Source organism: Oncorhynchus mykiss, chromosome 10 (assembly GCF_013265735.2).
Source record: "Oncorhynchus mykiss isolate Arlee chromosome 10, USDA_OmykA_1.1, whole genome shotgun sequence".
Classification (NCBI taxonomy): Eukaryota; Metazoa; Chordata; class Actinopteri; order Salmoniformes; family Salmonidae; genus Oncorhynchus; species Oncorhynchus mykiss.
The window spans coordinates 52,113,334-52,125,065 of NC_048574.1; the positions used below are offsets into that span (position 1 = coordinate 52,113,334).

The 11,732-nt window shown below is 42.7% G+C and overlaps 1 protein-coding gene across 1 annotated transcript in view; it reads right to left on the minus strand.

Moving 5' to 3' along the window:
* Positions 1-10,996, minus strand: part of adamts15a (ADAM metallopeptidase with thrombospondin type 1 motif, 15a) — a 34,499-nt gene extending 23,503 nt beyond the window's left edge. Inside the window, exons 1-3 of the mRNA XM_021618976.2 lie at positions 9,758-10,996; positions 2,672-2,804; positions 1,980-2,147 (exon numbers count right to left, since the gene is read on the minus strand). Coding sequence (XP_021474651.2) covers positions 1,980-2,147; positions 2,672-2,804; positions 9,758-10,705 — 1,249 coding nt within the window. The 5' untranslated portion in view covers positions 10,706-10,996. The remainder of the gene's footprint in view (positions 1-1,979; positions 2,148-2,671; positions 2,805-9,757) is intronic.
* Positions 10,997-11,732: the final 736 nt, after the last annotated feature.

Consider the following 11,732-nt stretch of genomic DNA (forward strand, 5'->3'; position numbering starts at 1 on the left):
GTAATCCATGGTTTCTGGTTGGGATATGTACGTACGGTGGGGACGACGTCATTGATGCACTTATTAATGAAGCTGGTGACTGATGTGGTACACTCATCAATGTCATTGGATGAATACCGGAATATATTTCAGTCTGTGCTAGCGAAACAGTCCTGCTGTGTTTCATCCGCTTCATCGGACCACTTCCACATTGGTTCTTCCTGTTTGAGTTTTTTGCTTGTAAGTAGGAATCAGGGAGGGCGAGGGAGAGCCTTGTATATGTTTCTGTGTGTCGAGTAAAGGTGATCTAGAATTTTGTGGCCTCTAGTTGCACAGGTGACATGCTGGTAAAAATTAGGTAAACGTATTTCAGTTTCCTTGCATTAAAATCACCGGCCACGAAAATCGCCACTTCTGGGTGTACATTTTCTTGTTTGAATATGGCCCTATACAGGTTGTTGAGTGCAGTCTTGATGCTAGCATCGGTTTGTGGTTGTAAATAGACGGCTACCAAAAATATAGATGAAAACTCTTTTGGTAAATAGTATGGTCTGCAGCTTACCATAAGGTATTCTAACTCAGGCGAGCAAAAACTTGAGACTTCCTTAACATTAGAGAACACGCACCAGCTGTTTTTAACAAAGAGACACACACTCCTAATGTCTCAAGGCACTCCTAACTTGCGTGCGTGCTTGTGCTACTTTGAACCAGCCATTGTCGTTGTCTACTTTTCTCTGTCCTGAGGAAAAATGTCATGTAACGGCCATGAAAACAGAATGGAACGAACAGAGCATTTTTCTTCTATTCTATTTTAACCTATGTGGAAAGTATTGAGGACTACACCTAGCTGCCCAAACCACTGTGGTGGTTCTTCGTATAACAGCCTCTCTAATTTGGGACAGATGGTCAGGATAGCAGGCCTTGAAATAACAGTTTGTCACTGATCTGGGTCCAGACCTTGTGGTTTGCCCTGCTTGGCACAAGCTCCATATTCAAGAGAGTAGGATTAGGATGTCTGCAGAGAGAGTTCTCTCTCTCATTGTCTGTAATGTAACATTTTGTGAGTGCCTCCAACGTTACAGTGAGTGTAGGCTGTCTGGTCTGTGCACATGTCCCATTTAGAGTTATCTGATACGTGATTCGTCTTTACGACAGAGATAACTATAGCTGTTGTTACCCCATCAGGTCATATTCATGGCTGAGAGGTTATTATATTCTTGGACTATTTGAAGACTTATAATCATTATGTTAAGCAGTATGTATATATGTCTAAAACACATTTCCCTTTCAGGGACAATAACTACCATCTTTATCTATTTGATCTTATCAGGCGGAATTTAGAAAAATAAAGAGACAAATGTCTGCTTTGCGAAGTAAGTCAGCCTGCTCCTTGACAACCGCAGGCTTCATAGCCCCTTAGTTACTGACCCTGTGGCCACAGATAACAGGCTACACTGTGTGACTCTGTTTGTGACAGGGACACAACAGGAACAGAACAGGCTCTGTGATTATGTGCTCAGCAGCACGTAAGGATGGGCATGTGTTCTCTCAATGTGATCAGCCATCAGCAGTCCTGGTGCCAACACAACACAAGATGTTTGTACTGTATGTTGTCAACCAATGAGTGTGTTATAAGGGGTGCCTGAAGCACCACAGTGAGACTGAGTTCAGCTGAGTCTCACTCACACCTCTTTATCAAACACTCTCCCTACATTCCTTCCTCTTGTTCTACACAACAAGGGTCAGGGGTTAGGGGTCAGAAGGTAAGAGTCACGATGACTCACCATTTCCACTGTCCAGGCAGTTTACCAACCTTGTAGGGTTTTCCCACATATTACACAAGATAAATGGGTTAAGGGTTTGCCCACTTTTTTACCGGCAGCACTCAAGGGTTACCCAAATATCTCTTTACCACTACCACACCTTAGTAAGGGTCAGGTATGTGCTGTGCGTACATGCCTATGTGTGTGCGTCAGGGGTCAGAGGTTCTGCTGACTCACCATGTCCGCTGTCCAGGAAGTCAGTGATGATGGCTGCGCTGCAGTGGGACCAGGGGCTGGTCCTGTTGATCTGGATCAGGGTAGGGGACATCATGTGGTTGTCCTTCAGCTTCCCAAACGTCTCCTCACACGCCTTCACATTGTCATGCGGCATGTTGAACACGTGGCCTATAGCAGGAAGAGGAAGAAGGGAGACAGTAATGTCTCATTCATCTTTGTTATTCAATAAATTACTTACTGGATTTACTTGGGCAGCATAGGTCATATACCTTGCCGTCAACTGGCTTGTTGTTTTTGTCAGTCAATAAACACTGGACATTTACAAAAATTATTTTATGGTTGCTCAGGTATTGTGAAAGGAGGTGATACCGTCAACAGTTTTGTCTTTGTTTGACCGTTTTTACAGCTTTACATTCACATAAAAATACAATGAGAATCTGCATAGATATCGGTCTTCCTTTCCTTCAAACTAAAAAGTGGAAATCTGGAACATTTTTAGTAACTATTCTTGTCACACTGACAAAACAGCAACTTTGGGTTCTCAATTACTGTGCCAGGGGGGTTTGGAGAGGACAGCAGGTTTGGGTGAATGGGTTCACCCCATTGAGTCAATTCAGTCAATTCAGGAAGTAAACTGAACGTTCAATTCCAACCCTGGAGGACGGACTAAGGTGATGGGACAGAGCACTCACCAAGCTCGTGAGCAGTGGTGAAGGCGGAGGGCAGACCGTCGTCTTCTATCACAGAGCAGCTTCTCTTTGGGTCACACATGGTGCCCACGTCAGCCATGCCCAGGGTGTCACAGGTGGAGGCTCCACACAGGTCCTGGACAGGAGATAACACACACACCACACACTGGTCAGACAAACACACTCATCTCTCCCATTACACATGGTAATAACATTTCTATTGCTGTTCTGAGATTTAACTAGGATATTCACTTGCTGTCAAGCTAATTTGACCCTCTTACTTGTCGTGCTTTTAATACCTTGAAAGAGGTAGACCACAGTACTATATATAGTGATTATACGGTGTGTCATCAAATCAAATTGTATTTGTCACATACACATGGTTAGCAGATGTTAATGCTGTGACAAACCATTCTAATATGTCTGCTTTGGCTTGCCATACGTTCTCCCAATAGGCATTGCTTTCTGGAAACCCCCACTACACATTCAATCTACCTGTACTTGAGTTAATGAAAATGCCTCCAATTGTTCTGCCAAGTAGCAAAGTTTACAATTTACCTATATTTCTGCACCACACTGTTTTAAACACAATGTATGTTAGTGAGTAAGGACCCTTTGGGACCTCATTAACACAGGCCTCACTGACAACCAGGCAGTACCTAAACAACCCATGGAGCAATGCCTTTCTGCCCAGTTTGTATTATTCTGTAAATACATCTGTGAAACTAAATTTAGTATGATACAGTATGTTACGTTATGTCGGGTTACATAATGAATGGAAAAGCAATCGTACAATATCATACAAATTAGAGGATGTATAGTATCATACATTTTACCTGGTCGTACAGTAGCATACGAATTGGATGACGGAAGTTATCACACATCTGGGAGGACATATAGTATTATACATCTTTCTCTGAGACCAGGTTGATTGTTGCATGTAACAACAAAGTAGAAATACGGGGAGAATTTACGTTGTTGGTTTGGGGAACTAACAACAAAGGTTAGGATAAATTACGTGAAAGGTTAGGGGAACTAAAACAAAACTGTAAGGTGAATTTAAGTAGTAGTTTAGGTGAATTGGTTTAAAGTTTAGAATAAAGGTTAGGGGAAGGGTTAGCTAAAATAATACAGTTGTTCCCGACATGACTCAAACACACAACCTTTAAATTGCTACGTCCAACCAATCTCCCTACTTTTGTTTCAGTCTAAAGTAACTAGATCATTAGTAGGTATCATACATCTTGGAGATGCTCAGAAATACATTAAGTATGTTTCATATTGCTCTGATGCCAGGCTGTGCACACTAGAGTAGAATCTTTGACAAACACAAAGTAAAAACCATCAATCCCCAAGCTCCTCTTAGCTTTGATCTGGTGTTTAAAAGTATATCCAAACTGAAGCCTTAAAGTACTGTGACAAATTATTTGAAGTATCTACCACAATTGCTTGACAATGAAAATCCAATCCAGATGTGTGTGTGTGTGTGTGTGTGTGTGTGTGTGTGTGTGTGTGTGTGTGTGTGTGTGTGTGTGTGTGTGTGTGTGTGTGTGTGTGTGTGTGTGTGTGTGTGTGTTTGTGTTTTAACTCAATATCAAATAATAAAGTACCTGGGATTCTTTTCAATTAAAATGGTCAAAAATTGTAATTTCTCAAGCAATCATTTTCTACGACTATCTGGGAGTGGTTTGAGTGGGGAGGGAAAAACTGAGAACTGTCTTTTCGAACAGATCTTACACTAAAAGGCCATTATCATCATATTCACAATTTCAAATTATTATTCCAACCTCATAGTGTGGAAATATATATAAAACACAGGACAATCACATTTTTTGATTGCGCTAGGCCTATGAGAAGGTATACTAAACTGCAATGAGCTGCTGTGTTTTCATCTGCCATTGACCTACTTTTCCCATCCGCCATCTGCCATATCTTTCCATGGTGTGGACTCACTCACCCAGCTGTTTAACACACACACAGACACGCACGCACGCACACAAACACAACTGCCAATCCTGACTCTCCATCCTATCCATCTTTCCACGGTGTGGACTCACTCACCCAGCTGTTTAATGACAATGACCAATAATATCGTTCCAATCCTGACTAATCATAATTAAAAGACCCACTGCTTTTGGTGACCTTGTTTTTGCATGTTACTTCCTATTTTCACTGAACCAGGCATAGAACAGAGTAGGATTTGGGATGGCCTATTGGTTAGAGTGTGGGGCCAGTAACCGAAAGGTTGCTGGATTGAATCCCCGAGCTGACAAGGTAAAAATCTGTCGTTCTAAACAAGGCAGTTAACCCACTGTTCCCCGTTAGGCTGTCATTGTAAATAATAATTTGTTCTTAACTGACTTGCCTAGTTAAATAAAGGTTAAATAAAAAAATACTCTCCCCTCCATAACATAAGTCATGTTGCTAGTGATGGCTCAGTAGGGCCTGGGGGGACATTCAAAAGCAACATGTTGTTAAACAGAACTGCAACAGAACAGAGTAGGGCCGGGAACCAATCAAAGTTGTAGTGATTCAATCAATCAGCCGGTGGCTGATTAGTAGGGGCCTGGCGGCATATTCAAAAGCAACATGTTGTTGCAAAATGTTAAAAGAGCAACAGCGAGAAAGAATTAGGCTAGGCACTAAACAAGTTACACAACAACAACTGCAGCAGCTTGCAACGACAACTGGAAACCTTGGTCTGATACACCAGTATCACCGGGAAGGGTTTTATAAGATCTGGAAATACTTAGCTAGGTGTGTCCTTCCCCCCTTGTTACCCTGGTGTGTATCTGTCTATCATGGAAGTTAATAGCAAACTTAGTGTAGAGTTACTCTCCCATCCAGCCCTCTCTGGGGAAATATGAATCTGGCAGGTTTATGGTCAGAATCCATTACTAATCTTTTGGAAAAGGGGTTTTCACATACACTGCACATTCTGTGGACGTTACTGTGCGATCTCAGCAAGCTGCAGAGCAGTAAGGAAGGAGCCATGGGGAGAACTGAGGCTCCCTGTGAGAGCTGAGTGGTCTATATAAAACACATAAGTATAGTACATTAAACTCAGCATAAGTAAACATCACATCAGGCGCAATCTGTGCCTTTACTCATGCCATTGTGCTGTTGATTGCAAACCATTTCAAGACCCTTTCACAGGCGTCTAAGTCTAATGTGCCTAACCAGCTGGGGGGAAATGGTTGAAATGGCATTAGAAACTGATTGAAATTACGTCATTGTGATGTCATGCCCTCTGGGTATTTAGAATGAGAATTCCTATGCCACAAGCATGGAAAGTGTCCCATGACTGTCTCCTGCTATGGACCAAGGTCGGCTGAGTGCATCATCAGCATCACCACCAGCCCATGTCTGTCAAAACCTATTCATTTTCACTGTGTCAAAGACGACTCCTCTCCTCAAGCAACACTGACCCAATTGGCACCCGGTGGTACAAACAGCAGACTTTCATTAGGCTTTTATAACATCCAAACTGTTCCATGTGTGCATTCCCCCTCCTTCTCTTTCCATTTCTCTCTCTTCCTCTCTGCCTCTATCTCACTCCAACTCCCTCTCAATTTGTCTACTTTCTCCCACTCTCCAGTTCTCGCACTCTCCCCCATCTCTCTCTCTCTCTCAATTTCTCCCTCTCTTTTTCTCTCTAGTTCTCCCACTCTCCCCGTCCTCTCTTTCTCTCTCTCTCTCTGAGTCACAGACTACATACCAGTGTCCACCACAACTCAGCTTTAACATGTTTAATCAGACTTGTTATTATTATAGACAGAAACGAGCGGAAATGGAAAGGAGAGCTGGAGAGAATGGGATTGGGGTGAGAGGAGGAAGTTAGGATTACTGCCAATGAAAGACAGTAAAGAAATTAGCTCACACAAGGGTCTGCTGTGTGGTAGTTGTAAGGGCCCATTGGGAGTATTGGGTCTCATAATGACAGCTTCACAGCTGAAGGTGAGATATGTTAGTCTTTCACGTCCACTCCAATGTTCAGGAACAGTAAGACTCATTTGTCATGAGGAATAATCTGAATGCCTGAGGGAGCTAAATTTAAACTGAAACTGATTGTTTCAAGTCTTTCTTTCTCCCACTTCCTTTACAAGTCCCCATGGCAGTATCTTTTAAATGATGAGCCCAAGCCCGTGCTTTGGAAGGTTTTACCCTCACAGAACTGCATAGTATCTCAGTGGTCATAACAAATCCTGTTGCCAATGGTCTGTATGGTTACCAAGATTACTGCAAAGGCAATGACTGCAGAGTGTAATTCTAGAGATAAAATATTCATCCAACTTGTTGAATTAAGTTTTATCAATCTACTCCTCTTCTAGTAGGCCTATTATCATTGACATTACTTTTTAAGCCTACATTCAGCCTATACAGCTGCCAACTAAGCCAACAAAAGTGTTGCCTGGAGAGATATGATTCTGACACATTCAATTTTCTAATAGTGATGCTGATCCATATTGCCATTCTTTGCCACTCTTTACCACAGCGAATGTTCTGACACACACAACAGTCAGTCTCTGTTATGTTATTCATGTGTAATTACTTGGTTATAGCCTGGCGTGAGACTGTTTATATTTAGTGGTTTTAGGATGACAGGCTCATATGGTGCTACTTAAAATGACTTGCAAGGCTTCTTTGTCACTTTTGGGGTTTTGAGAGGAAAGCGTGTGACTGATGATGGCCAACTGTGCCACACCACACTGCCAGTGCTACTAAGCCTCTTTTATTAGGTGTAAATCTGAGGGACTCGATAAAGTTGGGCTTTATTAAAGGTAAGGTTTAGCCAACTGGAAACCACTATGGTAAATTAAAAAGCAACAAGACGTGTAATAGTGTAGTTATTGTGCAGTTGTTTAAAATCTCCAGTGTATTTTCAATACTCAACAATAAATTCGCAATCAATTTTCAGAATGACTTTCACATAATGTGTAGGTGAACAACCCTGACGAGTGACAGGTAAAAAAAATAATTGCTGTAGAGGTCACATGGTAGAAACGCAGGAGTGAATGGAAATACACACAAACAGATCTAAATCAAAATGCTAAAACTGAGCCAACAACCCAGATGAGAAATGTGCACTAGGCAGAGGAGAGGTGTGCTGAATCCTGTCCCTTGCGGCTGGCTGCAGCTGTGAGGCTCTCCCTCCTCTAGTGCTGCTGTGGTTTCAGACTGGGGGCAAGCAAGTGGGCCAGGGCCAGAGACATGGCGGGAGGGAGGGAAGGATAGGGGAATTTCTGACATGTTCATGGTGATCTTCCCCAGGGGCATATTTAATGGGGAGCAGGCAAGGCATCCTCAGAGGGGGAAGGGGGAGGTGGGGAGGGACAAGCCAGCGCATTTACAGCTGGAGGCAAGGCAGGGTGGGAAAGGTCCACATAAAACAAGACACTTCCGATTGCTGCATCCCTCGGGGTACTGACAGACTGACTGACACTCCCTTGTCACAGAGCACAAATAACTAAGCTAGTTGTTAGTTTATTGTTACATTTTCTATTGGATAATTATGTTCAGTATGTTTGCTGGAAAGTACAGTGACTTGGTCATGAAGAGATTGGCCATGACATAATGTGCTATATGACATGATCCGGAATTATTTCAATTACATCTGCCAAGTAAGGGTGGTTGAGTACAGCACTGCACTGACATTAAGTTTGGCTCTGCCAATCTATTTATTGCATGAAAGCTCTGAGACTAAAGTAGCTAACTGCATGGTAACTGTATTCCTTGCTACTATTGGAGGTGTCTGAATCTCTCTCCCCACTAAATGCTTGCCTACCTTCAAGACAGTAAACCATGGACAACCTTCTTTACTAAGGAAAACAAAGGACTGTATAACGTCTGTGTCTGTCTGTCATATCACGGCTGTCTGAAACTTGGCTGAGAAGTGAGTGTTCACATGTCTCTTCATGGGTCAAAGAGCTACACCTTCTCTAATAATGGTTGGAATGTAAGGAGGGACTTCAACTCTGACCTTGTCTGAAATTTAGAAATGAATCAAAAAGAAAATATGTCAGCATAACAGAAACAAATAACTGACACTCTGCTCTGAGTGATTATTTTTGGTTGTAATGGTAAACTTGGACCATGACAATCCCTGACCTTACTTCAGTGTTAGGGCTGACCAGCCGGTTGGCCACGTGGCATGTAGAGTCTTGTTGTTTGGCTGTGTGAGTAATGAGTGGTCTGGTCTGTCGACACTGTGCTGTGGGCGCGGCCCTCCATTTCACTCTCTCTCCCTCTTCCTCTCTGTCTACCTCTCCCTCCCAACAGGTGGGGATTGTCTCAGAGTTCATCAGAGGTGGAAAGTGTGTTTGAGTGCAAATCAATTAATGTTTAAGGGCAGGGACAACCCACTGAACCCAGCCTTTTATAAATAAGCATTGTGATTTGTGAACAAGCATAAATCAAGTCAGTGTCTACTTTATGAGACCTGGGGTTGGGTTGGTTTAGCTAGTTTTATGTCTACGACTATGTCTCGTGTGCCATTGGGTTTACATGGACTTATGCCAAGGCTCCCATACCTCCTTGTGACACAAGTTCTATTATATGGCATCTATGTCACCATAGACAAACACACTGATGACTAATAGAAGATGCTGGTCAGCATTATAGACTGGTTTAGACTACTTATGTGGTGCATTCAATTATATTCCCATTTTCAAACTATTGCAATGATCCAATGCATCACAATCATCCTCATTCTGCATACAGATTACACAGTAATTCTAATTGCACAGATGCATACATACTTGCAAACCAAGGTAAAATAGAGGGTGCTTAAATCTATCCAGTTTCACGGCATGTACAAGTGTGAGGTGTAAAATGGAAATTTGCTTTTTGCTTATTGCAACTCCCCCTGAGAGTGGGGTCATTGGCCGGAATAAACGATTATTGACAGAGACCCTGAAACATTTAGAGTTATAGGGAAGATTTTTCATCTTGTGGAATTCAAACTAGCAACCTTTCGGTTACTGCCCCAACACCTTTGCAATAAGCTACCTGCCATCCCATGCTCCTATGGTGATTGCAAGGTGACAGAGAGAGAGCACCCCATGTTGACAGAATGAAGCTCAACTTTACCTGCTTGGTGAACAGTATGGCAGTATCCCAATAGTCTGGATGCTTGTCGTTATTCTTATTCATCTTTTTTTGCCAAGTGCAGAAGTTACGCAGCGTCATTGCTGCATTGCCTGAGACTTTGGGTCCTTTGTCATCATCAGTTAGCACAATGAACTTGACAACAACAATGTTGATGGAGTTGAGAATACTGGGGTGTTTGTAGAGCCTAGCTGCCACAGACATGAGTGTCAAGAGGTAATGTTTAAGGTCATCTCCATGGAAACTAGCCATGGACTCATCAGCAACAACCAACGTCTCCACGTATCTGGGGATGGAGGCAAATCTCTTGGATCTACCTTGGATACCTTTTAACATTGTTTCAGTCACATTGTGCCCTTTGTATAAGTGCTTGTATTTCTCCAAAGACGCCGCGACGTCGGGACTCAGACCCGTGTCCACCGCGCACCTGGAGGTCGAGTTACCGTTGAAGTTATCGTTGCTACGGCGCCGGATAACATGCACGCTCTCGGCGCTCCTGGTATTTCCTGAAGTGGTGTCATTGTGGACAGGGTTGATGAAATATTCCCAGCCTTTGAAACCGAATGCGCCTTGCAAGCCCTTGCACAGACTCAGCGCTGCGTATGAGAGCCGGTCTGAGTTGACATAACCAGAGTAAAAACACCTGCTCAGGTCCCCGCTTGCAGCTGGACTGGAGGCAGAGACCGTGGGGGTAAGGAAATTTGAATCTGGATGCAAATCAAGCACTAGCTCCTGCTGGAAGGCGCTTATTTTAAGAACAATTATCCCCGTAAGAATATCCTCGCCGTTGTCAAAAACATTATGCTCATATTGTTTGTCATCCAGTATAATGGGGTAGCAAAGTTCACTTTCACTCTCCATGCAATTAACGGATCTGGAGTGTAGAATCACGAAACAATAGAGCAATATTGTCCTTATGAACATCACCATGATTGATTTTATTGAGTAACCTAATGTAATGATCAGGAATTGAAATGAACAACAAAAGTAGCCTGCAAGGAGCCGTAAACGTTCCCTCTAATGCAGTCGTAATGAGTGATCGATACAACAGAGAATAATCCAAGGTGCAAATGGAAGGCTATTCTAAAACATTGCCGTTACAAGTCCGCTCAGTGCAAAATCCTTCAGTATCTGACCCGTTCCCATCATCTACCTGTCTGCTGAGCCGATTGCTGCCTTCTGTGGACTTTATGCTTTTGCGTCATGAGTAGCCTAAATATTGAGAAATTGTAATCAGAGTTTTTGGGGTCGTAACTAGTTACCACAGCCGCAAAGTCATAATTATGGTTTAACCCCGCCTATTTCTACAATTTCTCTTAAAGTCTGATTTTAAACCTAACGTTAAATTCATCCATAACCTTAACCACACTGCAAACCTTATGCCTAACCATAACCTTAAATTAAGACTATAAAGCACATTTTGTTTTAATGAATTTTTACGATATAGACCATTTTTACTTTGTGGCTGCGGTAACTAGTGACAACAGAGTTTTTGGGGAGGCGCTCGGGAAAGCTCATTGGTTATGCGTCTCAGTTCAAGGTTTACTCTGCGACCACTTGAAACTCTGTACTGTATTAGCATCACCACTTCCGCGCAGCACACGAAAAACAGGGTTTCCTCACACTTACCCCTCGAGCTGGGTCTGTGCTATGCTATGCAGTGCATAGCGCGCAGCCTGCCTCCATACACATTTGTATCCAACGCAACATCCAAAGCAAAGTAGCACAACACCAAATGAGTGATATATTTTGCATATGTTTACTAGCCAGTGCCTATACTCTACAAAATGTCATTTTATAACATGGCTTTGTGAATTAGTAAGATGTATCTAGGGGTTAGGCTATGCTTCAACACCCACTGATGATACAAATATGATCATCTTATTGGCATACGAGCTCAGAGACAAACATCAGTGGCCGTGGATAGTGTGTATAATTTCAGTCTTGTGCTCAATAT